The sequence below is a fragment of the Anomalospiza imberbis genome, chromosome 1 (assembly GCF_031753505.1).
Source record: "Anomalospiza imberbis isolate Cuckoo-Finch-1a 21T00152 chromosome 1, ASM3175350v1, whole genome shotgun sequence".
Lineage (NCBI taxonomy): Eukaryota > Metazoa > Chordata > Aves > Passeriformes > Viduidae > Anomalospiza > Anomalospiza imberbis.
In genome coordinates this window covers 88,428,955-88,455,666 of record NC_089681.1, presented here as the reverse complement: position 1 = coordinate 88,455,666, position 26,712 = coordinate 88,428,955, and the positions used below count along the sequence as shown (strand labels likewise).

At 44.1% G+C, this 26,712-nt stretch overlaps 1 protein-coding gene and 1 long non-coding RNA gene across 2 annotated transcripts; one reads left to right on the top strand and one right to left on the bottom strand.

Moving 5' to 3' along the window:
• Positions 1 to 885: 885 nt before the first annotated feature.
• On the bottom strand, positions 886 to 5,116 carry EDN1 (endothelin 1). The gene is made up of 5 exons (XM_068199554.1): positions 4,768 to 5,116; positions 4,440 to 4,584; positions 3,305 to 3,463; positions 2,926 to 3,033; positions 886 to 2,170 (listed from the first exon to the last, which is right to left on the bottom strand). Exons 1-5 carry the CDS (start codon positions 4,829 to 4,831, stop codon positions 2,032 to 2,034), a joined length of 615 nt encoding a protein of 204 aa, XP_068055655.1. The 5' UTR covers positions 4,832 to 5,116; the 3' UTR covers positions 886 to 2,031.
• A 246-nt stretch (positions 5,117 to 5,362) lies between these two features.
• On the top strand, positions 5,363 to 8,010 carry LOC137481128 (uncharacterized). Its single transcript, XR_011003339.1, has 2 exons — positions 5,363 to 5,641; positions 5,741 to 8,010. It is a non-coding gene; the product is annotated as an uncharacterized lncRNA (long non-coding RNA).
• The last annotated feature ends 18,702 nt before the right edge of the window (positions 8,011 to 26,712 follow it).

Genomic DNA, 26,712 nt, shown 5'->3' with positions numbered 1-26,712 from the left:
GCTCCTTCCCACTGCCTGGTCCAGGCACTCCTGTCAGTACAGGATTGCTGGCAATGTCATTTCCCCACCAAATTATTGCTCTAAAACATAGTAGAGCAGTGTGAAGGAAACATTATATGAGCCTGTCAATATTATGAATATTGACAAGAAATCCAGATCAATTTCCAAAATTTTTGATGGTAACTACTTCTGTGTTTGGGTCACACTCCTTGTATTGTACTTCTTTGTTAAGTTCTGTTTTTAAGAAAACCCAAACCACTCAGTTTCATCCTTGAATTAACCCTTGTGCTTTTTTTTTTTTTTCCTATAGGATGAAAGATGATTAAATCCATTTATTTGCTTTAAGCATCTTTCTAGGTATAACCATTTAAAGCCAATATTTTGAAACATGTAAAAAAATTAACTATTGATCTAGATTTTTTCTGAGCTTGGTCCCCATTGAGGTTCCACTGAGATTTCCATCTTCACCTTGCATGGAATGGGCTGAAATTTTTAGCATAGCACGCTAATAAATAACATTGCCTAGTTCAATACAGCCCACCAGTTCTCCAGTGTGTGCATCTTCCCCTCCAGTTCGTCTATACCCACATCCTTAATGCCCTTATTTTAATGCTCTAGTACATCTACATCATACACGTGAGAAGAGTGCTCCAGGATAAATTCATTTGTCCAATTTAGAGTTTGCCATGAAGATCTGATGAGCAACCTTGCAGCTAGAACAAGTGTCAACTGCTGTCTCACATCTGGCACAAACTTTGATTGCTGTGATCTGGCTTATCTGACAGAAGAGCAGTCATGTGCACACACCTCACCTGGGTCAGCTTTGTATGTGGGGCAATCTACCACCATGATCACAGAGCCACAGACTAAGGAAAAACAAGCCAATACAGTAATTAAAAATATTTATTTCTACCGATATTTACCTTGATAGGCATAAAGCATTTCCCAATTTCATACAGAAATACATAAAACATGCATAGACCAATATGGCCTACTTCAATGTGTATTCAACATGGTAAATATAATGAAGAACTTGTGTGAATATAAATACATGACACAAAAATAAGCACATAAGATTCAACTTTTCTGCAAATTCAACAATGTGAACAAATTCACTGCTATAAACATTCACCCAATATTAGCCTTTTGACATAATTCAAAACAACCCTTTGTCTCAATGTATTTCCACCAAACAAGGCCCTGAATAAATCTTGCAACAGCCTCTGGTACATCCCCACTTCAGTGCATTTTTGGTAGCATGTAAGACACAACAACCTCTATTATTAGAACTTCAGTTGACCAAATATCCTTGTCATGGGAAACTTAGTAATGTCCTTGATAACTTTTATTTTATGTTGAAGGGTCCTTTGGTATCCAAAGCCAAAGGACTATGACTATGCAAACAACCAGAGTGCCTAACCCACATTCAGATAACTCTGGTTGTGCAAGTAAACTATACTTCTGAAAAAAGGCAAAGGGTTGCAGCTGATTAGTAAAGGCAATAACAAGGTGTAAAAATACTCTAGCAGGAGTGCAACAAACAGTATGCGAGGTAGACATGTATATATGCAGTAAGTCCTGAATAAAGTAGAACTGTGGCTTTCATTTTTGCATTTTAATCAAAAGGTAGAGTTCTTTGAAGTTTGTACACTCAGATCTTGTTTTCTGTCCTTGCTAAGCACATCTGTGAGGTCTTCTTTGTGAGATGCTTTTGATGTAGACCCCGAAAGCTGCTCAATCAATGGGTAACATTCCAGAAGCAGTATTCAAATGTTTCTTCAGACAGATGGCTTTTCATGTATGCTACTGCAGATTTCCCTTCAGTCCTTCCACCCATCCACCTGAATTCCAAAATGATAAAATCCTTTGTCTTTATATCTCCAAACACAGGACTTCCTTAGCATTTTGCTCCACTGTGCAAACACTTGGACAGAGGGGGCCTTCGCCATCATGGAATGTTGGAGTCAAGACAGAGTTTTTGCAATGCTTTGTCAGCAAGCGTTGTGGAAAAAGATTCAGGTGATCTTCCCACTAGGATGCTTTCAGGCTTTCCCGGATGCTTTGCCTTTTGTTCGCCCTGTTATGTTTGAGCTTTCGCCCTTTCTGGAGCTCAGCCTTCAGCTTTGCGATACTGAAGGAAGCTTTGATACTGTTACCAATGGCTTCCAGCCTGCAAAATCAAGAAATGTACATTTAGTGTTGTGATAATGAAGATGCATCCCCAGTGTGAAAGAGATTAGTTTTTGCTTAAATAAACCTCAGCCTAGATTTCTACTGTGGGATCCTAATAAACTGCTGTTTGCTATACCTCAGAATTAGGATAACTTAAGATACTTGAAATGTTGTATTCATAATTTCAATGCAAACATTAAATTAAAATATTCACTCAAATATAGATGCCCTAGACTTCCTTAAGTAGCCAGTCAGGAGGTCTCCAGTGGTTTTTTATGTTTCGTCTGTGCTGTTTCTTTTAGGCAAACCTGATCCTACTTCCAATGAATAGGTGCATTTTTCAAGTAAGCAAGTAAGCAAGCCCCACTTTCAAAAAATTATTTAAGACCTCCAGGGCCTAAGTCTCATTCAATATCATCAGGTTGCCTGCTCCCATAAGTCCTGTTCTGCTTGTGAAAGGAGCACTAAAGAGCCTTCTATAGTAAAGGCAAACTTCTGTATTCCGTACTTTTCCATGGGAATATGGCTGAGCACTGAATGCAAGCAGAGGAGAGACAGTGGGTTGAGTTCAGCAGCCATGTCCTCACAAGCTAAAAACCCAGAGCATGAAGAAAAGCCCTCAAAATACCCTCACTGATTCCTCCATAACTCTCAAGCTGAAACCACCAGCTAAGCCCAGGATGATCGAAGGCAGGTGAACTGTGCTCTCTATTGCTGCTCTAGGGAACTACAACAGGATGAGAAGAAACTCACCGCTTCATTTTCTTGCTGTCGACAAGCTGTCGGTTCATGCATTTGGGTCCAATGCAATTGCCGGCTTTGATGCGGTGCTGTGAGGTTTTCTCCTCTGTGGATTGAGCCCTGTTAAAAGGGAAAAGATGCTGCTGTTAAAAAAAGCGCCAAGTCTGCAGTCCACAAGGTTAGGCATCTCATCAACCACTTCTCAAGGCATGTAATAAGCAATCTTTCTGGGCCAAGCCATAGTATGTATCATAGAAGTGTGAGCACTCAGGTAGGAGGCAAGGCTTTGGGGAGAGTATTCACTCAGCAAGTGCCAAAATGACTAAGTGCACACCACAATCCATCCCTTTCACATGCACTGCCTTTTAAAGAGTAGCAACAAGAGACGCACCAGAGATCTTTGCCTGCCTGGCAGAAGTTCAGACATTTCTTGTCCTTCTGGTTGGCACATCGGCATCTGCTGCTTGGTTCAGCCAGCATCTCTGGCACCATGTCCTTCAGTGATCTTCTGGGTCGAGAAGGGCCTCCAAGACCATATGGAACAGTCTTCCTATGATCAAAGAGACAACATGAAAGTCATTTAAATAATTCTGTGCCTTCAAAACACTGTGGGGTATTTTGGGCACTCTTATCAACAGCATTGATTGCACGAGTAAAGGCTGTGGGATTGGGAATGCCTCGTTAGCCACAGTTTCCATGCAAATGCTTCTGATGATCCTGCAACATATTTTTTAGCATGGCTACTGACAAGGATAATGACCTTTTAATTGTGATTTCACAAGGCTGTTATGCCTCCCTGTGCAATAGAAAGCAATAAAGCCTCATCTCTTTGAACTTTGGCTACTGCCAACATTGAAACAAGCAGTAAAAGTGAAGAACAGATTCTCTCTCAGGGGAAACCCAGCAGCAGAAGAAATCACTAGTCAAGTGTCTGTAGCCTTAGGTGAGCCTCTGGCTCACTACTTTTTGGTGAGGACAGTATAGAAATGGATACTGTGCATAATCCTATTAACACGTGCGATGCATTAATTTGCAGCAGAGAGCAGTGAAAGGCAGCTAGAGCCATCCGGTGTCAAAGTATTCCTTCCAACCTCCTAAACTTGTCAGAAGGAAAACTGCTCAAATTCAGGCTGGTAAAATCATGCCTTTGGCATTTTGTCTGATTCTGATTCATAGTGAAAAGTATCCTGCAGCCTTTGCTCAGCAGCACCCAAAGGAAACACTGCTGCCCAGATTTTAGGTAGGCAGGTGTGCTAGGGCTATTAGGAGCTATCTGCCCGATCTGGCTGGCCAAATCCTGCTTGCTTTCTTCTGATGCAGTCTCGTTTCTAAATGTGTTAGAAAAGTAGGAGCAGGACGGTAAAGCAGTAGGAGAAAAAGCGCAAACAACTATTTCTCCCTCCCCTTCCCATCTCTGCAGGGGGGTTGTGGTTCTTAATTTTCGCCTTCACACCTCCCTCCCTTTCTTCTCAACCAAAGGGGAACCCGGCACTGAGGAACTGCCGAAACCCCTCCACTCCACTCACTCGGGGGTGTTGATCCAGATGATGTCGAGGTGGCAGAAGTAGACGCACTCCTCGTCCATCAGCGAGGAGCAGGAGCAGCGCCGGGCGCGGCGGTGAGCGGCGGCGGCGGCGGGGGGCGGCGCGGCGTCCACTTCGGCTCCGGGGGCTGCGGGAGGGAGCGGCAGAGCTCAGCACCCGCGGCAAGGCAAGGCAAGGCACCCGCGCATCCCCTCCCGCTGCATCCCTCGGGCAGCCCTCCCCGGAGCCCGGCTGCGGCCCCGCAGCCCCCGCGGGGCCGGGGCCGGGGCCGGCCCCGGGCGAAGGCGAGCGGCAGCGGACCGGCACCTACCTGCCGGCAGCAGCCCCGGGCAGAGCACGAAGAGCAGCGAGACGATCATGTGGCAATAATCCATAGCAGGCGGCGGAGGGCGGATGGAAGAAGTGAGGGGAAACAGGGTAAAAATTAATAAAAGGCGAGGGAAAATCGGAGACAGTGTCTCCCGGCGTGGGGACGGAGCGCCGTGGAGGGTGCCCTGCGTGGCGCGGCTCGGTGCGCCCCGGCGCGTCTGGCTGGCGCGGCGGTCCCCGGCGCCCTTTTATAGCGAACCCCCATGGAGCGGGTAAACAGCCCCGGCTCTATTTTATCCCGAGACAATGTTATTCTCCTATTAGTCACCGCGCGGCAACGTGCGGGCCGAGATAAGGCCGGGGCTGGAAAGGAAATCGCCTGCAGACTTCAAGAGCGGGGGGCGGCGGCGGCGGCGGGAGGGGGGGCCGGGGGCGCCCGGGGGGCGGGGAGGGGCGCGCCGGAGGCCGCCAGGGGGCGCCCTGCCCGCGCGTCGCACCTGAGGGCGGCTCTGGGCTCCGGGATTCAGGAATTCGGGGATTCGGGGATTCAAGACTCAGGGCTTCAGGGCTGCGGGGCTTCAAGGTTCACCGCTTCAAGGCTTCAGGGCTCCAGGCTCTGGGCTCCACCTGCTGCTCCTGCTACTGCCTTGGGGGGAACTCAGCAGTGGGACACAGGGGTCCCTTATGCGGGATGATGGATGCCTGACTGCGCTGGACCCTGCCCTGCTCCCCTCAGACCCTGTCAGGTGGGCTCTGGGGTCTCAGGAGTTTGGCAGCAGCGGGGAAGCATTTGGGTATAATCTCCCTTTTCTGCCATGGTAAGGCAAGGTGCTAAACACAGCGTGTTTTAGGTGTGAGCAGGTGTGTAAAGCCAGGTAGGGAGGGAAAGAGGGAAGATATGTGCCTACTCTTTGCCTTTGGCTCTCACCGCTAATTCTGGCAAAGTTTTTTTTCTGGCATGTTTGTGTATTCAGCCTTCTGTCAAGGAGCAGAGTCAGAATGGAAGCTGGACGCTTGAGGAATGGCTGCAGCAGTGCCATCACAGATAAAGACATGCATGGAATCCACTGAGGTCCCAACTGAGCGAGCCAGCCCCTGACTATAAACTTAATTAAGTGAACTCAAAATGCCTGTGATCCGCCATGGAGCCGTCGTGCTGCGAAGCGTGCCAGTTTCACCTATGATAAATAGATAAGACTCTCTTGGTATTTGTGGTATTTCCGTGCACTGTGCTGTAATAATAGAAATGACCTTGGATATCACAAAGAGCGGGACTGTTAAGTGCAAGTTGCATTGTGATCTGGCAGGTGAATGGCCAGTTTTTTAAAGTATCAAATTATACTGTGCCCCTGTATCATAGCGGACAGACTGTCTGCAGCCGTGCTGAGTCAGAATAAAGGTCCATTTAGCTGGTATCCTCTCTGCCACAATGGATGTTAGCAGATGGTATGAGAAGGAGTACAAGAATGGAATGCAAGTGGAGACTAATCCTTTCCTCGGTGTAACCTCCCTGCTTCTAACAGGATGAAGTGTAGGGGCTTTCCAAGCAATAATGAACATTTAGACCATTATGCTGAATAAACGCCAGTGGCCCCATCCTGAGATGGTCATATCTATTTATCAAAGGTATTCTAAAAACTGCCCTGTAAAACATCTGTGAGTGGAGAAAGCTGGGTTATACAATTTTTTCCCCACACCTTTCCAGCGTGGGAGTTTTTTTTCCAGAGCAGGGATTGTATCGTCTTGTGTACTATGTCTCCTTGTGTATGTAGGGCAGGACTTACCGGAATGCCAATGTATCCGTACGTATGTGTTTGAATTGCTGCAGTCATGATAAGAATCTGCCAGCAGGGGTCACACAGCTACGTACAAAAAGTAATCACAGCCCTCTGAAGTAATGAACTTTATCAGTGTCCAAAAGTTAGGAAAGAAACTTGTTGACTCTTTTTTCTTTCTCGGCATTAAAAAAAAAAAAAAAAAAAAAAAAAAAAAAAAAAAAAAAAAAAAAGGGAAAAACATGAAGCAGTTGTGTGGGTTGAAAGATAGCAATCGTTCTTTATTGAGTACAAATATGCATAGCCTTTCCAGGCCTGTCACTTAAAGACTGTCTTTCATGCCAGTGCTTATTTAGACTTTTTCCCTGCAATTCCTTTTTCTTAGATGTGCACTTGGAGCCAAAATTACTCACGCTGGTGTAGGATATTTTCAGCCTTGTCAGAATACCTTGTTAGAAAGTATTTTGTTAGCTGGCAAAAACAACATGTATGTTTCCTCTGAGTAACAAGGCACAAACATATCGAAGGCACTTCTGAAGATGGTGTTCTTTTCTACTTTTCTTTTTTAAACAAAAACATCTTCAGCAATTTTTCATAAGAATTCATAAATATTATTGTTGTCAGAGATCCATTTCCTCTGATTCAGCGATTTTTGATAGCTCCAGTTTCAGATCTTGAGACTAACCAGAATTGAGCTATTCCCATTGCTTGAGTAATGCAAAAACAAACTTATGTTCAGTTTGTTACCGGTGACCTGGGTGGGTCATTTCAGGCCGCTGGGATTGCCAGGCCTGGAGGTGGGTTTCCCCAGGAAGGGGTAATCCTGACCCTTGCTTGGACACTGGGAGGTACCAGAATCAGCTTTTGCCACACAGAAGTACCCTTTGGGAATTAAAGAAGGAAAATTTGCTCACTTTAAAGCTGTTTAAAGGAGGAGTCCAACAATAGGAGTCACAATAGGGGCCTTATAAAATCTGCTGAAGAGGACCAAACTTGGGGTAGCAGTCAGTGTTTGCAGGATGGAAACACAAAGTCAGGTACTCCATTAGTCATCCCAGTGCACGCCAAGCCAGATCACCCCAAGAGCTGGGAAGTTTGCACCATATTTGCACTGCTGCCCATATGGACAAGGGTGGGAGCAGGAGTTGAAGCTGGCTGCTCCTGCAGCAGGCTTTGTCCCTTTCTAGCTGGAGCACCTTGGGCAGCCACCTCTGAGACATTGTGATACGGAGCAGAAACTCAGCTGACCAGCCAGGCTGTGGTTGTAACATTCCAGCTGGAAAAGGCCATGGCACCAACTTTTCTAAAGGACATTTTGTTTAGTGTCAGAAATGTGAAATGCCTGCTTATCAGCAAAACAATAAAAGGAGACTGTAGAACTGTGCCTTTCTGTCTAGGGAACAAGGGGAGCAACATGCTGCATTCTGCAGATTTGAGACATTATTCTCAATTAAGTGAAAGTTGCATAACTTGTCCCCTTACTTCCCTCACTGCCCCTCTTGCACCTTACTTTCCTCTTAGGAGCTGTCCCATCTGCCTGTACCCCTTTTTATACAAGACACAAATTTTTTTACATAACATGCAAGTCAAAGAGCCGACTATGCCATGCAGAAGGGACCTGGAAAGGCTTGGGAGGTGGATCCATGCAAACCTCAGGAAGTTCAGAAGGGCTAAGCGTAAGATCTGCACAGGGGTCATGGCAATCCCAAGCCCAGATACGTGCTGAGAGATGAATGTATTGAGAGCACCTCTGAGGAGAAGGACTCCTCAGTCCTGGGGGTTTTTTACATCCAGAGGGTGGTTGGACACTGGAACAGGCTCCCCAGGGAAGTGGTCACAGCACCAAGCATGACAGGGTTCAAGAAGCATTTGGACAATGCTTTCAGGCACATAGTGTGATTCTTGGAGTGTCCTGTGTAGGGCCAGGAGTTGGACTCGATGATCCTGGTGGGTCTTTTCCAGCTCAGCATATTCTGTGATTCTGTGATTCTATGACTGGGGGTGTTGGTGGATAAGAAGCTTCATGTGAGCTGGCAACATATGCTTCCAGCCGCTAAATTCAGCCGTATTCTGGGCTGCATCAAAAGCAGTGTGGGCAGCTGGTCAAGGGAGGTGATTCTGCCCCTCTAATCTGCTCTGCTCACCTGGAGTGCTACATCCAGCTCTGGGATCCCTAGCACAGGAAGGACATGGACCTGTTGGAGCAAATACAGAGGAGGCCATGAAAATGCTTAGAGGGCTGGAGCATATCTTCTGTGAAGACAGGCTGAGACAGTTCTTCAGCCTGAAGAAGATAAAGTTTCAGGAAGTCCTTAGAACAGCCCTTCAATATCTCAAGGGGGGCAAGAAATCTGGAGAAGGACTTTTTACAAGGGCATGTAGAGATAAAACAAGGGGAATGGCTGTATGCTGAAAAGAGGGTGGGTTTAGAATAGGAAGAAATTATTTACTATGTGGGTGGTAAGGCACTGTAACAGATTACCCAGGGAAGCTGTGGATGTGTTGAAGGCCAGGTTGGATGGGGCTTTGAACAACCTGGTTTAGTGGAAGGGGGCTTGGAATGAATGATCTTAAAGGTCTCTTCCAACCCAAACCATTCTAGGATTCCATGATAATTTGAGATCTTGAAAATTACCTTATTCTCATCTGTCACTATCCAGCTCTATAATGTATTTAATTCTTCTTACAGCTGTGAGAGTCCTTGGGCAGAAGTCTATTTTCTTGCAAACAAACTTTCTTCATTTCTCTCCATTTCCAGTTGGTGAGATGTAGCACAGGACATGAGTGCCTGTCTCACAATACATTTGTGGACTTATTAAAGTGATGAGGAGAGGAGTAAGGACAGCCAGTGATCCAGCAACCTCAGTCCTACATGTTTGTAATATGTGGCCCAAATGGATCCTGTCCAATATCACCAATTATAATTTTCTTTCCAAAATTCACTCCACATACAAAATTGCATTTAAGCTAGGGAGGAAAGTTGCAGCTATATGACCCTTGATGGAGGAAAGCCTCTGTCAGAAAGCACTTCCAAACCATGCACTTCCTGGCACCATGTGGCAATGACTAGATGCCATTTAAAATACAAAAATCAAACTCCGCTTAGAGCTGAAATAGATGAGAAAACCAATTTTACTGAGCAAAGTTCACAGTTTCTCCCAGGGCTAAAATTGTTATTGCCAAAAAAACCCAAGTAAGATGGTTTGCAGAGATTCAGGTTTCAGAGGATGAAACCTGTTGTGAAACCTTCCTCCTACTTATACTTTCCACAACAAAGAACTGCAAGCAACAGGAAAATATTTCCCTGGAAGTAAAGTCATCTTTAAAACGAGGGAAACATCAGGTGGGAAAAGGGAAAGGCTTAAATAGCCTGGGAATAAAGAATCCATGTAACTTTTGGGTGAGAGTTAACAGGAACTTCTCCCTTACTTCAGTGTCCATCTCTGCCATGATATTGTAGGAGAAAGAGTGTCCACTTCCCACTGAAGTGAACCACAGTGGCACTGGAGGCACTTGGCTGTCCCCTGTCCCAGCAAGCTGTAGCAGTTCCTCCTGTTTCCATCTTTTACCCTGCATCTGCTTGTGGAGGAGCAGCAAGCAAACAGAATATCAGGAGCAAGGCAAAATGTTACGGTCTGTGGATGGAATATGGGCAGGTGACCTACCTTCCCACCCAGGCTGTGTGAAGGTGACAGAGGTGCCTGGTACTGCTGAGGGTGTGTCCTGTGAGGTGCCAGGGTGGCTCAGGTGGGTGATCATTTCTGCTGTGGAAGCTCAGGATCCTGCACACAGAGGCCCCAAAGGAATTAAATCCATAGCCCTTTGTGCTACAAGCAATTTGTACGGTGGTGCTTAAGTTGGATTTAATTTTTTAATTGACCCAATTCTCATGTTAGTGTCAACATTAATAGAAGTTAAAAGGCAAAGACCTTACTTCTGGCCCAGAAAATCTTAAGAGTAGGAAATATTCTGGAGAAGGAACTCTCTGTCTTATGCCTGTTCTCTTGCAGACACATGACCCTCAGCCATGTCAGGCACAAAATGCTGGCTTGATGCCACAGGACTGTGATATATTCTCATAGCTATGCTTGGACTCTTGAGTTTGCTTTAGAAAAAAAGAAATATATCTGTGTGCTCTTCAGCTCCATTCCATCACTCAAGTTCAAAATACAGACAGCATGAACTAACTATGTCTTCTAAAAATGTGAAAAGATGGTAAGAGGTTACATGTATCGATAATCAGCCTCTTAGGAAAGAGTTATGCAAGTAAGAGTTTAACTACATAAAGATTAACATCAATAAATGCAAGAGATTAGTGGAAGGACTGCAACAGAAGACTTTAGCAGAGAAAAGGAAAATGCTAACAAGAAAATGTTACTTGTAGAAAACCAGATCTAGTTTCATATACAACTTCTTCTGTGAATACAGCAGCATATGACAGAACACTTATTTGCAAATAACAGTTAGTAGAAAATGTGCTTTATCAGGTTTGTTTACTCACTTCTTGGCAAGTCTGGCTTGCAAGGAACTCAAAGCCCATGCTTCCAATTAGAAAATCTTCTGAAGAAAATCATTAGGAGCAGTTGTTCTAACTGATACCTCTCTCCTTTCAATTGGGCATTTAAGAGTTTCATGTTCTTTAATAATAGCCACTTTCCCATGGCCTTGTAAAAAAAAATCAGTAATGCTGTCCCAGTGTCCAGAGCTGGGAGTTGAAGCATGGAGGACAGTACATGTGCCATCAGACAGCAGATATGGTTTCTAAATTAGATGAACATCTTGGTTCACCTGGTGTCTGAATTGCCCTCTGAAGTATGGAAAAGGGCCTAAGGTGCTGACTGTCCTAAATTTAGGCACCATCCTCTTCTTAATGTCTAGAGATAGTTCGGGATGAATCCAAGTTGGTGACTTATCCAGGGTGCCCTCAGAAATTGATGAGGGAGTGGAGAAATGAGCTGAGTTCCTCGAACCTGTGTCCTGTATCCTGCCCACTACATTGTCAGCCTTTCCAGTACATAGAAGTTTCTTTATCAAAACTGGCTTTTTTTTTCTATTTTGATTTGTTCACCACTTGGATTTTATGTTGCTTTACTCAGAAAAGGTAGTTGTGAGGTCTTCCTGCAGTTTGCTCAGAGGTGCTTCTTTGAATTAATTAATATCATTGACTTTTGATGCCTAATTTTTCCACCTGTCATGTGGCCTGCTCCACCTTTGAATGAGTCTCCAAAGACTCAGATCAGTAGATTTCTGAGAGCTGTCTGGCTCTACCCTTTCCTGAGTGCATAAAAGCCTTGCTGAAATGAAGGTAATTAGAAAAATGCATTGTTCCAAGAATGGTGTTGAACTTTCTTTACAGCAGAGTCCTTTGGCCAAGAGCATGTAGCCCCTCTGTGACTGCTTTGTCCCCTCTGTTTTTGAGCCTGGGGTTTCATGAATGCCTTGCTGGTTCCAGTCTTTACTTTCTGAGAGAAATGAGTACGCGCCAGGAAACACCACGGGTTTAGGTGAGGCCTGAGCCATGGGTGTGGGCTTGTTTTTCTCCTGTTCCAGGTACTTGCTTTGGTCCCAAACCCTTTGGCACTACACTTCAGTGCATGACTGCCTGGAAAATGGACAGGGAAGTAGCTTTATTACAAGCCAGTGTTTCTAGCACTAAAGATCTGCTTGTCCATTTGGGCATATGCTTGTCTTTTTTTTTTGACCAAGGTATTTTTTGTGTGTAGATGAACTGTTGACCATCTCTCTCCACCTGCAGTTCCAAATCTTCATCTCCCTCTGTTTCTCCCAGGAGAAGGCCGCTTTGTGAGGAAACATTGCACTAAACATGCTCCAGCTGTTTCTTGTACCCAGTCTCAGCTTGAACAAATTACACTGAGAGCTGACAGAGGAAAGAAACTCTAGACTAACTACAGTTATTTAAAAAACAAAAAAGAAATAAAATTCAGAAACTCTCATTCTTATTTATAAAGGGACAATAAGAGGGACACCCTCTTCTTTTACATGGGACATATACACATTAAAATATCTATGTCTGAGGCAAAATATGGACCACACAGATCCAGGGTTTGTTATGGCAATTACTCATTGGTGACACTGACAAGGAGATTTGGTGACCTGTCAAGGCCAAGAAAACAAGAATAGCAGCTTGAGGATAGATGATGCCCCAGCACTGAGCTAAGATTACTTTACAGACTCCACCCCTTGCCTTTAGTTGCAAGAGTGAGCCTATTCTGAAGTGTGCATGCCACCTGCGACATCGGCACTCCCCCAAGCACACCACCAAGTGCCTGGGAAATGTATGGGGATGAGGCACCACAGCGAGGGAAGGGGCTATAAATGTCTCCAGGTTCCCATGAACAGCCAAAAACTAAGATGCCTGACAGGGCTGTATGTCGATATTTGACGTATATGACAAATAGCATATAGGAATGAGACCAGCATTTCTGGCTGCTTTCACTAAGTGTCCTTGAGGCATGTCTCTGTTATGAATTTTTCACCAGACATTTCCATTTTGACTTCTTGTCACAGCCTGAGCTGGTGCCCCCAGTAACTCCACTGCAGTCTCGGTGCCTGCAGCCAGACCTCTCTGTTCTTACTGTTTCAAGCAGGTTTACCTGCTGTGTCAAAGAAAGGCGCTGCAGTTTCCTCAGTTTTCTCTAAGCATTTAGCATTGTAGTTGTAAGCATTCAGCTGAAATGGAGGAAGCCTCTGTAGGAGAGGTGTCCCCTGGGACTTTACTCTGATGGTGTAGTGTGGTGCAGAGCAAGTGCCAGTCTGTGCTCTGACGCACTTTGTGGACGGTGAAGACTTTTCTGCCATTGCTACCAACCCTGTATGTGCAACGTCCTTTGACTAATCCTGTTCCAATTAGCTGAGTTGGAGTTACCCTGTTACCATTGGCATAACATTGGCCTTAAGAATTTCTTCCTAGTGTCAATTCTCCCCAACATTTACCATCCTTTCACAGTTTTTAACAAAGTCTTCTTCTTATTAAAGACAAACATATTCTACCTTTCTTAACAGGATTATGATATAAAACCGTAGCATTGGTTTCAATTTCAACAGAAACAATCAGCTTCTTACAATGGGTCTAGGATGAATCTTTAGAAAATAGGAACTGTATATATATCACACAATATAGGTCAAACCATCAGCTGACAGAAAAGCTCAGCTTTCTTCAAATTCTTGCAGACATATTTCCTTTTCAAGTGAAAAGCATCTTTCTGAAAAGCTAAGTTGGTTTCACACCATCTGAAACAGTGAAAGCAGTTTCATTTTAGTTTTAGGAGGACAGAATAGTAAGGAGGGTTCAAACCTGACTGCAGCGGAGTTTAACATTGTGTTTTGAACACATTTCAGTGATTAGCTATTCATATAGTTTTATTCCTAGTTTTTAAAAAGGCTTTTAAATCACACTTTTCTCTAGGACAATGAAACTTAATTGGGAAGATATCCAGGCCAAATGCAAAGAAGAGAAAGGCCTTCTTTCTCAAGGATTTTGATCCTGACACCAAGTTTTTTAACTTCGCTTCAGCCACTGGTTACCAGAACTGTCTCTTTTCCCAGAAGAACTGGAGTGACAGTAAATATTGAAAATGTGTTATTTTGTACAATGGAAAAGAGAAGTAAACCCCTTGCTTCCTTTGATGATTCAAAGGTTTTCCCTCTTTGAAATGGGCCATGTGACACAGTTCAAATCTTTGTCTGTTTCTTTGCAGCTTACTTGTTTCCCTGGCGAAGCGGAAATCAAAAGCTTCAAGACAAAGTGATCCTCTCAAAACCCACTTATCTTGACAGGAGAATGGTTTAAGGTCATGCAAAAAAAAGAAATCCTCACTTCCCTTTTCTAGAGAAATTACGCCATGTTCATTAGCAGATCTGCGTTTCATTTCCATCCACTTACCCTTGTTATAAGAATAGGAAGAAGCAGACCACCTAAGGCCACCTACCCTTTGCTCCCATTAGTATTCACAATTTTTCCACTCTTTCATTTAATAGAAATATCGGTTGTGACACTTGAATGAAATAGCATCCTGTTTTCATGAAGTTTGCTTGTGATTGTGTAAGATATTCCTTGCAATGAGAAGGTGGGATTTCCAACACTGGTAGAAAAGAGAGACTTTTACTGGAAACAATCATCTTTGCATCTCTGGGGAAATCCTACAATGTGTTTTCAGTATATAAGGTAGGCTTGCAAGAAAGATGGAGACAGGCTTTTTATGAAGACCTATAGTGACAGGAAAAGCAGCAAAAATTATATACTGCAAGGGTAGAATTAGATTGGACATAAGGAAGAAATTATTTATGATAAGGGTGGTGAGGCATTGGAAGAGGTTGCCTGGAGAAATGGTGGATGTCCCAGACCTGGAAGTGACAGGAAAGTTGGAAATGGATGGTCTTAAAGGTCCCTTTAAACCCCAAACATTCTGTGTTTCTTTGTGTTTCTATCTTCAGCCAAGACCTTGCTTGCTGTGTCCATGCCACCATTGCCATGTGTGCTGTACAGAACATAAATGGGTGAAATCTCAGTTGCAGTAAAGGGGCTGGTTCTTGGACCTTTTCAAGTGGCTCTGTGATGTGAGAAATGCTGGGAAATCAGCAAGCGGGGCCAGCACTGCCCATCTCCAAAGCTGCAGCCAGGAAGGCAGGGACCTTGGCCGTGTGGCAGGCTGCAGTAGGAGACCTTCCCAGAAGAGACCAGTTCACAGGGTCCATGGAACTGGAGCTCTGTCTCATCCTCCTCCTGAGGAACACTTACAGCAGGTGAACTGCTGCCTTGAGATAGCGAACCTGCCAGGCACTTCCTTGTATCAAAGTACACTGTAGCAAAAGGAGGCACTGATTAGTGTGTGCAATAGAAACTGCTCTGCCAAAGCCCCTTTTTTTTTTCCATTTTTCATTTCTTTGGTCTTATTAGCAAGGGCATGGTTTTCTCAAAGGTTATTTGACAGCCCAGAGTCATGAAGCAAACACATTGGCCCACGGTATGAGAAATACAGCTAAGCAATGAAGGAATTACAAAGTGCTGCATCCTCTCTGCAATGTAACATTAACACTTGAGTTAGTCCCAGAGCACCACAAACCATAAAAGTGGTATGAAAGACAAAAAAAATTAGGGAGTCAAGCCCTAGAACTGGCACATGGAAGAAACACACATTCATGGAGGGGCACTCAAGAGAGACAGTTCCAACAGAAGATCCAAGGAGCTGCTGGAACTGCGAGGTCCCTGCTGCAAACAGGTAACCTGTACTCAGTGGTTCTAACTGCAGGACCAGCTCCACTGCTTTGAGAATGTCTTTAAGCACATGCTCGAGTGTCTGTAGCATCAGGGTCCGATGTGTGTCCTTTCGTGGGGTGCCAGTACATGACAAAGTGCAGGTGACAAAAGGATTTCAAACATCTCTTGAGGTATTGCATTCTGGGGAATTCTGAGAAAGGAAACTTGTGTTTCTGAGCTCACAGGTGAATATGGTCGCCCTGCTGAGGCCACTTACCTTTTGTGGAATGTGCCTCTGTCATATAAAATCCAAAGCTCAGGAGCTTCATCGAGCAGAGGAAATTTTTCCTTTTTTAGGTTTGATCTTAGTCTAACGGACTTCAGGAAATATTTTTTCTTCTCTCCATTCCAATCTATCAGAGTTGTGGTTCTCTCACCACAAGGGTTTAGTGATGTTTTTTACATGTCTGAGGATGTTAGAAATATTAGACAGGATGCTATTCTGGATCTTAAAAGTGGCCATTGACATTTCTTAGAAAGTTTCTCCCTGGTCAGGGAGACCAAGTGTAGGAAAATAGCAACTTGGAGGTGCAAATCGATCCAGGGCTAGTCTCCAGTTCCTATTATGGAGAAGTACTTCATTATAATAACAACCTTCAGTGATGCAATAAACTTCATGTCACATACCCTGTGGCATAAAACAAACAAAACCACCTCTGCCTTTGTAGACCTAGCAATTATTTTTTAAGTTCCTACTTGGGAGGGGCCAGCAACAGGTTTATAGAGGAAAAATAGGTTGCAAAAAAAAAAAAAAAAAAAAAAAAAAAAAAAAAAAAGGAAGAACAATCTAGAAAGAAAAAAAAGACAGGGTGGTAAGAAGTTAAGATATGAATGTTTTCTGAAAGCACTAGTTCACCAGGTTCTGGAGAGGTAATCTGAATGCAAGGAGAAGAGCCCAGGTGGTTCATTGCAGTCAATCAATACCACAACTCAGTATCAAGTTCCCAAAAGAAGTGATGTCAGAGGAGAAAAGAGAAATAGATTTTCGCTGAGTAGTGATAAAATCCTGGTCTGTTCTGGCCTGGAGAGGCTGCTTAGCTATTCAAGACTAAAAAGCTGTGATGCTGTGGATGACCGCAACAAGCAATTACTGAAATCTGCTTTTGTTTAATAGCTAAAAATCGAGGCTGAGACTTTCACCAAAAAAGTGCCTAAAACAAGTTGCTGGTAAACTGAACACATCTTGCATGGATTATGGAGGTAGTCCAATTAAACTGTCCTACAGGATTCTTTTTGCTGTGGGCTGAATTTCCCCTCCCAGAACTTTTGCCCGCAGCTTTCTCTCCCTGCGGGCTTCCAGGCTTGCATTTATCGTTCAAACTAATCAACTTGTTTTGATGAAATAAGGAACAGGAAAATGGGAATGCTGACGCTTTTAACTTTAGTGATAGGCGGCGTACTACATTGTTAGCGCGGCGGAAAAGAGCCGGAGCTGGCCGCGCTTTCCCCTCCAGCCCTATACAGCGCGAGTGCCTCTAGGTGGTGCCTGGATCTGCCGCCTGGCGCCAGGAGCCGGGAGCAGCAGCCTCGGGCTGGGCTTTGCTGAGCGGGAGATGCCACCAGTCCCATCACGCAGCAGTGCCCTCCCGGCGCGGCAGAGGCAGCAACGCCTCTGAGAGACGGAGACTCAGCTAGAACTGGAAGGATCGCTGCACAGCAATAGGCGTGTCTGCACTTCTTCCAGACCTCATACACAGGCTTCATCCAGTCCTGACTGAGACACGCTCTCTCGAAGCTGTATCCCAAAGAAAACAACGAGTTTTGCTTTGGGGATGCTGAAAAGCCCTGTCTTCTAGAGAATTTGTGTCTATAGGGAAATACAGCCAAGTTTATACCCTTCAGACTGAAGTGTTAGAAGAGAAAAATGAAGTGGGCAGGCTCATGGGTCATCAGCAGGAGCAGGTGCCTATTTCTTTTCTGCTCTGCAGCCTATTTTGCTAACCTGAGCAGTGTGAAAAGTGTGGTGTGTTTGGCAGGAACAGCTGTAAGAGACACCTGTGGAGCAAAGGATGCCATGGAGGGTACAGAGCTCTCTCCTATCCTTGACTGTGAGGACATTATTAAGGGCAATATTGTGTGAGGGCAGTATTAAGGATTGGAATTGAAAAGCTCCACTGAAATTGTTAGGTGTGGAGCAAGCAGTTCTTTGGTGTTTCTCTTTGTATGTTTGAGCTGAGGGACATTCACCAGGGAGGTTCACAGCCTTGGGGTGGTCACACAACTCTTCAAAATGCACCATGCAGCTAGGAAGCAGAGCGAATGATTAATTAGGAAGACAGGAGCTGCCTTGGAAGGCTCGCTATTTTCTTCCCTGATGCACCATCCTTTTGAGTGGAGTGACAGTGCCTGTATTTAGTATAGGGATAAAGAATTCACCCTTGGGCTTCCTACTTGTCCCTACAGGTTTCCATTTGCTTGCATGTAAGGAGTGAGCAAACCTGGGACAAAGGATGAGGTGGTGTCACAGATGGATGGACATCTGAGAAGGGTCGTCTCACGTGTTCAGCCAGAAGCAGGACATGCCTAGCTGGAGGAGGGGGTACGTCTTTGACATGCACTGCTCTCCTGAGCAGGCTGAGGGATTAGCCCCTGGATTTGTTTTTCAGATGATCCCATACTAACAGCTTTGGGTGGATTTGGTCTGGCTTCTCCACACTGAGTCCTTTGACCTTTTAATCCTCCTGAAATAACCTATTCCTTCCTTGCCTCTGTCATCTCCCAATCCCACCAGATTTCCTTTTGTTATTTTTCTCCTTGGACATGTTTTAGGAGCTTGTCGCAGCTTTCCTAGTGGGCTGGGTAATTAACTGGTGACAGCTCTGGCTCCTTCCTCCCACTGGACTGTACCTATGGCTGTGCTTATTTAAAATTGCTGCTGGACAAGGGTGTTAGATTTCCAGGTTTTTCTGGGCTAAACCAAAAGTCAGGCTTTTATGATAAATAAAAAGGCATATATCTGACTTCTTTTCCCTTATTTTAACCTCTTCATCCCTCATTCCAACTGGCAGGCCCAAAGGGTTATGCAGTTGTAAAGAGGAAGAAAATAAGCCTGTGGAAAAGAAAATTACAGCTGGTAAGTGAGGCCAGATATAACCATGGTGTGCATGGGAAAGGGAGGAAAAGAAGAAAGCTGGAGAGAGCTCTGGGAAGAGAGGGCTGCAGAACTGGTCACATAGCTGAGGTGAAATATTTTAAGGACCTGGAATGTGGGGGAAGTGCATAACCTCCTAAAGCCACTGCACACATGGTCACTAAAAGCTGTGTGAGAATGTCTTTTACAGGCCCAGATTCAGCTCACATTGTTGTGAGGCTCTGAAAGAAGCAACCCAACTAATGGCACCTCCATAGGGAGGTTCAGTCAGCTTTAGCCAGAGGATGGACACATGCTGTGTTTTTTCACTAAGATGGATAAGACACTCCGTCTCCAGCCATGTCCTCCTGTCTCCTTGGCTTCCTCTGCCATCAGTGGCTGAAATAAGAGGATCACAAGTGGCTCTTTAAAAGCATTTCACACTGGTGCAGGAGAAGAATAATTAGTCCATAGTTATTCTTCTGGGCTTAGGTCTTTAGGCAGACAGGTCAATACACTTCCTTCTGCTGTTCGTCTTCAAACTTGTGTATAGAGGAAATGCAGGGACTGCTGAGAAAATTGTGCAAGGCTTATAGGTATCTGAGATCCATGGGAATTAACATTGCCTTTAAAATTAGATATATACTCAGGATTTTCCCTCAAGAAAAATAGCTTAAGCATGCTGGAATTGGAAAAGTACTTTTCCCTCATCACTCATGATCACCTTGTACAAAACTGAGGGAGTTCATGGAAGGCTAACTACTAGGTGGCAAAATATGCAGGTGTTTCATTGGCTCTGGACAAGAAAAGGCAACGTTTTGGGGATTCTCAGCTTTCTCTCCTTCTCTTCCAGGGAGAATTAGTTGGAGAGGGAATGCACAGAAAGGAAGTTGGAAAGCTGAGGACAGCAGCTGCTGTCAGTGTCTGATGCTGCAAGAGCCGAATGCAGAGGAGGAGGACGGCAATGCCTGATCCAACCCAATACAGGGACATTCACTGAAGGGATCGGAGAGGAACAGAGTTATCTCAGTAGCTCATCCCACACCTCTGCACAAGGACAGCACTGCCACACTTGAAAAGATGTGGATTTTCCCCACACAGCCCAGCAAGTTTGTTCACTTTCCTTCTACAAATAAAACTCTGCCAGGGTCAAAGTTTCTGAACAGTTTACACTCACTTTTCATGTGAGCAAAGGAAGTAACTAGCTCTCACACTCCTTTGCACACCTGTGAAGGATGATGGCATAGATCTATAAGCATTATACTGCAGACCTGCTGTAAGACCAATGTTTTGGGCTTAATCATGTGTGATATGTAGGGAAATGAATTCTATCTGAACGTACAAGACAAAGGAAGCAGCCTTTTCTCACCTGTGATGATGTCCAGTGACACGTTTAACAGAAAAACAAAACAAAGTACAATGTGAAAAAATCTTCACAAAAATGTCTTAAGACAGGATGCTTTTTACTTTTTCCAGGCAGTAGCATAAGTAGTCTGATTCTTAAGGGGCATCTGTTTATGCAAAAAACCAGAAATTTCTACAGCCTCTGCACCAAATACTGTTAAAGTAAGCCTGGTAAATATAACCCTGAGCACTGTTTGTATTAAAAAAACCCAACAAATCCAAACCACTGAAATCTTGGCAAGTCTTTAAAGTCAAAACCCAAGAACAGCTGAGCTGCCACAAGGGTTTTCAGTGGGATCATGGAGAGTTTTTGTCAACCAGTGGTTGGAAAACAAAAAAAAAAATATATAAGAATTCCTTTTCCTAGGAGTTGTCTCACTTTGCTCACCCTCATCCAGGGCCCAGGTGCTACACTGCATCCCCTTCAAATCCTTGTGCATCCATTCAAATCCCTTGTGCATTCTGCAATCCTTATCATGGGAAGGAAGGATATCTTGCTGCCACAATCCCTTTCCACATGCATGGACACCTGTGCTGTGTCAGACCAAAAGCCACCAACATCAGTCCAAGGCAGATTCCTAGGAAGGGGTAGGAGAATCGAAAAGGAAATAAAGTTAAACACCCCCATGAGTCCCAGAAGACTTCTTGAGCTAGAGGTGGTGCTTTTGAGTGTAGTAGCTCTCCTAGGTAACTGAGTTACCTAGTTTTCAGAAAACAGATGAGCTTTATTGTTCACAGAATCTCACAGCCAGTTACTGTGACTCACTTGTATTTGGATTGAAGAAAATACATCCTTTAGTTCATTTTAATTCTGCTTTATGATCCTTAATTCCTATCATGGAGGATCCATACTTCCCTCCCTCCCGAACACGCAAGGTTTCACAGATTCCTGTCATCACCCTGCCCTCCTTCCTGCCGTTCAGGGACTGGTTTCCCATTCTCCTGTGCTGGTGTAAGTCAGAAGTAGCACAGTGAAGTCTGCAGAGGCTGTACAGGAAACACAGAAGAGAATAAGTGTGTGTGGTTTCTTAATGCAAACTCTGGTGTACCTCTGCAATTTGGCCCTAAGTCTAACACAAGAGATTTCCTTATGTTACATCTAAAGCTATTTGGTGCCATAAGTAACAGAGCAATAAACCAGTGATCTTTTCTCTCCTGTCCAGAGGGAGAAGAAAACAGGGACTTGAATGCTAAATTCAGTTTTCAGCATCATCAAGATATTGTTTCTGGTTTGAATGTTTTCTGAGCTTTGGTTTTAGAAGCATTCAAATTTATATCCCATAAGCCCATGCTCACCTAGAAATTCAGTGAATTCAGGGGAAACAACTGGTCTCTGAACAGCTGTTAGTTTGGTTTTGAGTGCTTCAGAGGATCTTATTAAAATAATAAATTTCCATAGGAACTGCTACTGCAGCTTTTTTTTTTTTCTTCCCCAAGAGGAAAGTTATGCAAGGCCCTGGATGATATCAGCACATCTGGACAGCTCAGAGACTTGGCGGGGGGGTTTAGTAGAAAGAGGAGATAGACAATAAACAGCAAAGAAACTCACGGTTTTCTCAGCTTGGGGCAAGTGGTGGGATCCTGGAGAGAGAACTATAAACTCTGCCAGCACCAGGAGGGCCCTGCCTGGTTCTTTGCTCTCCAAAAGGGCGCTGGGTTTGGCAGCCATCACAGACAGCAAACAGCTGCTGATTGCTGCAGTGGGAAGTGCAAGGCCAAGCAAATTCGTTCATGATTCCAGCACTAAACACTCACTCCATAGCTACAGTTTGTATTTTTGCTCTCAGAGATCTCTGCAGGGAAGGTTTGTTCTCCCTCTTGCCTAAGTAAGAAATATTGCACAACAGGCAGGTGCTGGATGCCTTGGAGCAACTTCAGCTCAGTCCTGCTGATAGGAAAACCATGGGATGTGCATGCAGGTGGAGGGTAGCCTGCAGCAGCTCTTGCACCTCACAGCTACCACTGTGCAATTGCATCCTTTCAGTGCCTTCACATGCAAGCCAGGGCAGCAGCTACTTGCATTTTAGTTTAGACACTTGCAGCTCATAACCACAACTCCCATATCAAGTTCACAAGCCTACATGACATGACTAATGGTGCAGAGGGGGGCCCTCTGGCCTGCTGCTAAAAACAGATGTGCTCATTCAAGAGAAAGTGTTGCACAGTTTTTTTTTTTTTTTAATTGCTTTCATTTAAGTTTCTGCACACATCTTCACAATATAACTGTTTTTCAATAGAGCCACCTCTTAAAAATATAATTAGAGGTCAAATATTAATGGACAATCCAGGTCTTCAAATATAATTAAAAGCACTAATACAAAACTGCCTCAGTCCAGAAAGTTCCTGTGCTTGGCTAAACTTTCAGGGGCTGGTCATTACTCTCAGGAGTAGAGTTGCTTAAATCACTTTGATTCATAATCCTCAGCAAGATAAAAATCAATGCTGGAGTGCTTTGCTTGTGTAACAACACGTTTTAGTGAGACTGGAGTGTCTCTTCAATGAGATAATATCAGGCAGTTAAAATATGTAGAGAGAGGCCCTGAATTCATTATGAATCGATTTTTATCCTTTTAATATTCTTGATTACAAAGGAGTTCCTGTATAACACATGGGTCTTTTTCTCTGGCAGTTCACCTCTTTCTTGTTCCTTGGTGCTCTCCCAGAGCAGGCTGGTGGTGGGAATTACAGCAGGAACAGGCTGTTGATGAGCTCTGCATAAACTGAGCCACATAAACTCAACATTAAAGTATCCACAGATAGAGTAAAGAAGAGAGCAGAAAGAAATGGCAAATAGCCCTTGCAATGACAAAAATAAGAACTTGTTATCATTCTTTCTCTGTAGCTTCAGGTGGCCTGGCCAGAGGGAGTGGGAGCTGGCTTCTCCCATGCCTGTGGACATGCCTGATACAGCTCCTCTGTGGTTTTCCAGACAGCTTTCCAGGGATAAAGTGATTTGACAGGATTTGGTAAAATAAACAATTTCATTTACTTCTGCAAGGCATGAAGAGTTTAGGACTGAGTGGTGATAAATCATGGTTTCCCTTCAAAGGGTTAACCACATCACTTGGGCTGTGGCAGTATGTGTTAGGTCTCCTCAGTCTGAACTGTCTCTGGAAAAGAGCACAAGTTTTGGGGTTTTTTGCCTTTTCTCAGCAGGATAACCTGTACCTGTAGGCTGAGCCCACACTCTATAGCTGTGTCTACACCAGATGATTTTTCCAGTGTAGTGGCATCATTCACCAGCCACACTTCCTTGCAAACTCTATCCTTCACAAATCCATCAGGAAAAGGACATAAATAGGCCTGACCTCCTGTTCTACTTTTCATAGGCCACTGTAACTCAACTCTGCCTCAGCCCAATGAACTAATCAGGGCTTAGGAGGCTTATTCTGCTCAATTTTTTTTTTGACAAATTGAGTACATGCTGAAAATTAGTACCTGATGTACGCATGGCTTGCGTGTGCACTATTTGACTATGTCTTAGTTTGCTTATTTATAGATGATTAAATACAAAAATAGATTAAAGCATTTGTATGACAGAAAATATGTTTTGGATTGGGCTGATAAGCATATTTTCATATGTTTTTTTAATAGCAGTAAATATGTAGAAATATGCAAAAACCAAGGGTTCTAGTGGAAAATGTTTCAACAACAGATGCTGAACACTACTAAAGCAGGTTTTATGCTTAAAATCCTAATTAAAATTATTTAAAGCAAAGCTCCTAATATTCTGATGATACCATTATTCTTCTCTGAGGCTTCTAGATGTTTTAGTGTCACTTGAACTGCAAATGTGTCTGTTTATTTGATAAATAATTTGTTGCATTTTCTTCTCTTCTCCCAGATGCCCCTTTTTACAACCAGCCATATCCTCCCTCTCTTTGACCTGGGCTATCATCCTGTAGCTTTGCATTTGCTGCACAGAAACCCCCCTTGCCCTGAGCTCTCAGTGTGGCTGAGAATCCTACCAAAGGCTCTGCTTCTCCTCAGGAGGTGAACTGCCACTGAGACATGCATCCATCAGTGTGCTGTCATAAGCAATGGTGTTAGATAAAGTGTCCAGCTGGAAGGGGAGGAATGCTGTTTTTCCCATCAGAAAATGCCTACTCACTCCAGGGGCTAAATTGTGCCTAAGGCCTGTTTGTGCTGATGTTTTCTATCACAGCAGTGCTCTCACAGGATGCAGGTGGAGGAAGCATTTTGAGGCTTGGGGCTGTCCTGCACTCACAGGCAATTCTCAGAAAAGACCCCAAACCTCGGAAATTATACACGTGCTCCTCAAAACGTGATGTTTGATCCGGGATCAGTTCTTTGCACAGGAAGCAATGTTCTTCTCTGCAGTTATCCCTAAGTGAAAGTTGTGACTCATGCAAACCTGTCCTTTCCTCAGTCAATTTAATGCAGCAGAAGTGATGACAATTTATGCAAGCAGTCTTCCTGGCACATGGAATTTTTTCTGCGTAAGAAATAGAGATGCATCATTTTTGGGCTCTGACCTTTGGAAACTGCTCATGTACTCCATTCTTAATGAGCAGGCTAGGGAGGTTTTCCCTACCTCTATCTTAATATAAAGAAAATGTTTAAAACATCCTTTTTGTTCTCAGCGATCCAAAAAGAAGCATATTTTCAAATTTGTGCCCATATTAGATTATTTATATCATTACAATTGGTCTCCCCATGGAATTTGTTAACATGTTGTTGGCTATTTTCGTCCTCCACATGCAAATTAATCTACTGGGTATCGCAGTGCTCAGATATTATGAGGGTTTTTTATGAAAGACTTAAATTGCATCTGAGAAATACGAATTAGAGGGTCTAATGTCCCCCCAGAGGTTTAATTTAATACACAAAAGGAGCTGATCACTCCCTACTGAGGTCATTACACAGGAATATTTTTTCTAGCGAACAGAGTAATTGGGACCAGTGGAGATTGTTTCCCCTGCCCCTCTCAAGAAAAAAGGATGGGTCAATTTTGGCTGCCTCCAAAGGTTCATAAGTTTTGTGAGTGATCATGCCTGAGATTAATTTTGTTGTTGTTTCTCTAAGAAATAAAGAACTCGTGAGAGCCCCTGTTCACGCACAGGTATTGCTTGGCCTGGTGGCCTCTCCTTTCACCATTACAACATGGCACTGCAGGAAACCACTGAGATCCAGGTCCCCAGAAACCTGGCTACTCAAATCTGAGTGCCAACACCACATTCTTTCACTGTGAATCCCTTTGGAATGCAAAAAACCCTCACACCATGTAGTGGGATAGTGAGAAGGACGATGGTCTCCCCAGAGGTTGCCCATGTCCTGGATGCCTAAAGGAGTTCATGGCCAGGGTAGCTGGCTGCCACTGGACAACATCATAGAGCCAATCCCACCCCATCTGCTGTCCCTTTGTGACTGCTCTGTGGATATCTGAACTTAAGGGATGGGCAGTGTAAGGCAGATCCAGTAAAGTCCCCACATACCCATTTAATTCCAGGATAAACAAACATGTGGTGAGGTCACCCCAAGTAATGGCAGCGTGGGAGCCAGAGGGATGTCAGCAGGTCAGGCTGCAGGGTCAGGGAAGATGATCCCACTGCAGTCCCTGGTACAGTACCATTAACCTCAGCAGCTTCTGGGCAGTTAAAATTTAAACCCTTGCATAAGTGGTTTGTTGAACTGGTGCCAGAAAGATCAGTGTCTTTCAGGACTGAGCCCATTAATTCTCACTCTCTGAGAAGTAGTGGGGGGAACAGATGAGCCAGAAAACTGAACAGCTTTGGACTGTTTGATCCAACCTGAAGGACAAATTCCAAAGTCAAGGAAACCTCACAGGCTTTGTAAAAAATGACAAAGGCACTTCAGGGTTTTCATGCCACAACCATGCTTGGGGCTGTGGCAACAGTAACTTTGCATGGACACAGGATATTTTTGTGCAGCAAAATAAGCCAAGACATTATTCATCATGCCGATTTGTAGGCACAAATTAAGTGTATCACTGGTGTGAAATTCAGCCTCTTATTTCTAACTTGAGAAAAACTTCCCTAACACTAATTTTTTTCTCAATATCTTACTGAAGAGCAAAGCACTCAGGAGAACAGGCAGCCAGGAGATGCACTCACTCCCTGAGTGCCACTAAACTTCTTTAATGGATACAGATTATAAAAAGTATACTAAAAACAATAATAAAATTATGACTCAAACAGAAGTAATATACCTCCAAAACAAGGCTCTCAACCACACGGGTTTCTCCCAGTGGGAAGAAGCTGTGAGAACAAACAGGTGACACTTTTTAGTCACGTCACTTAACTGCACGCCTGGAAAACACTCGGAGCTGCTGGTGGTGGGGATGACGCCATAAGACCCTCTGCAGAACATAAACACTGTGCTTCAGTAAAGGCTTTCACAGTGGTGTAGATGGAACCATTATTTTTCCCCAGGGTTTTA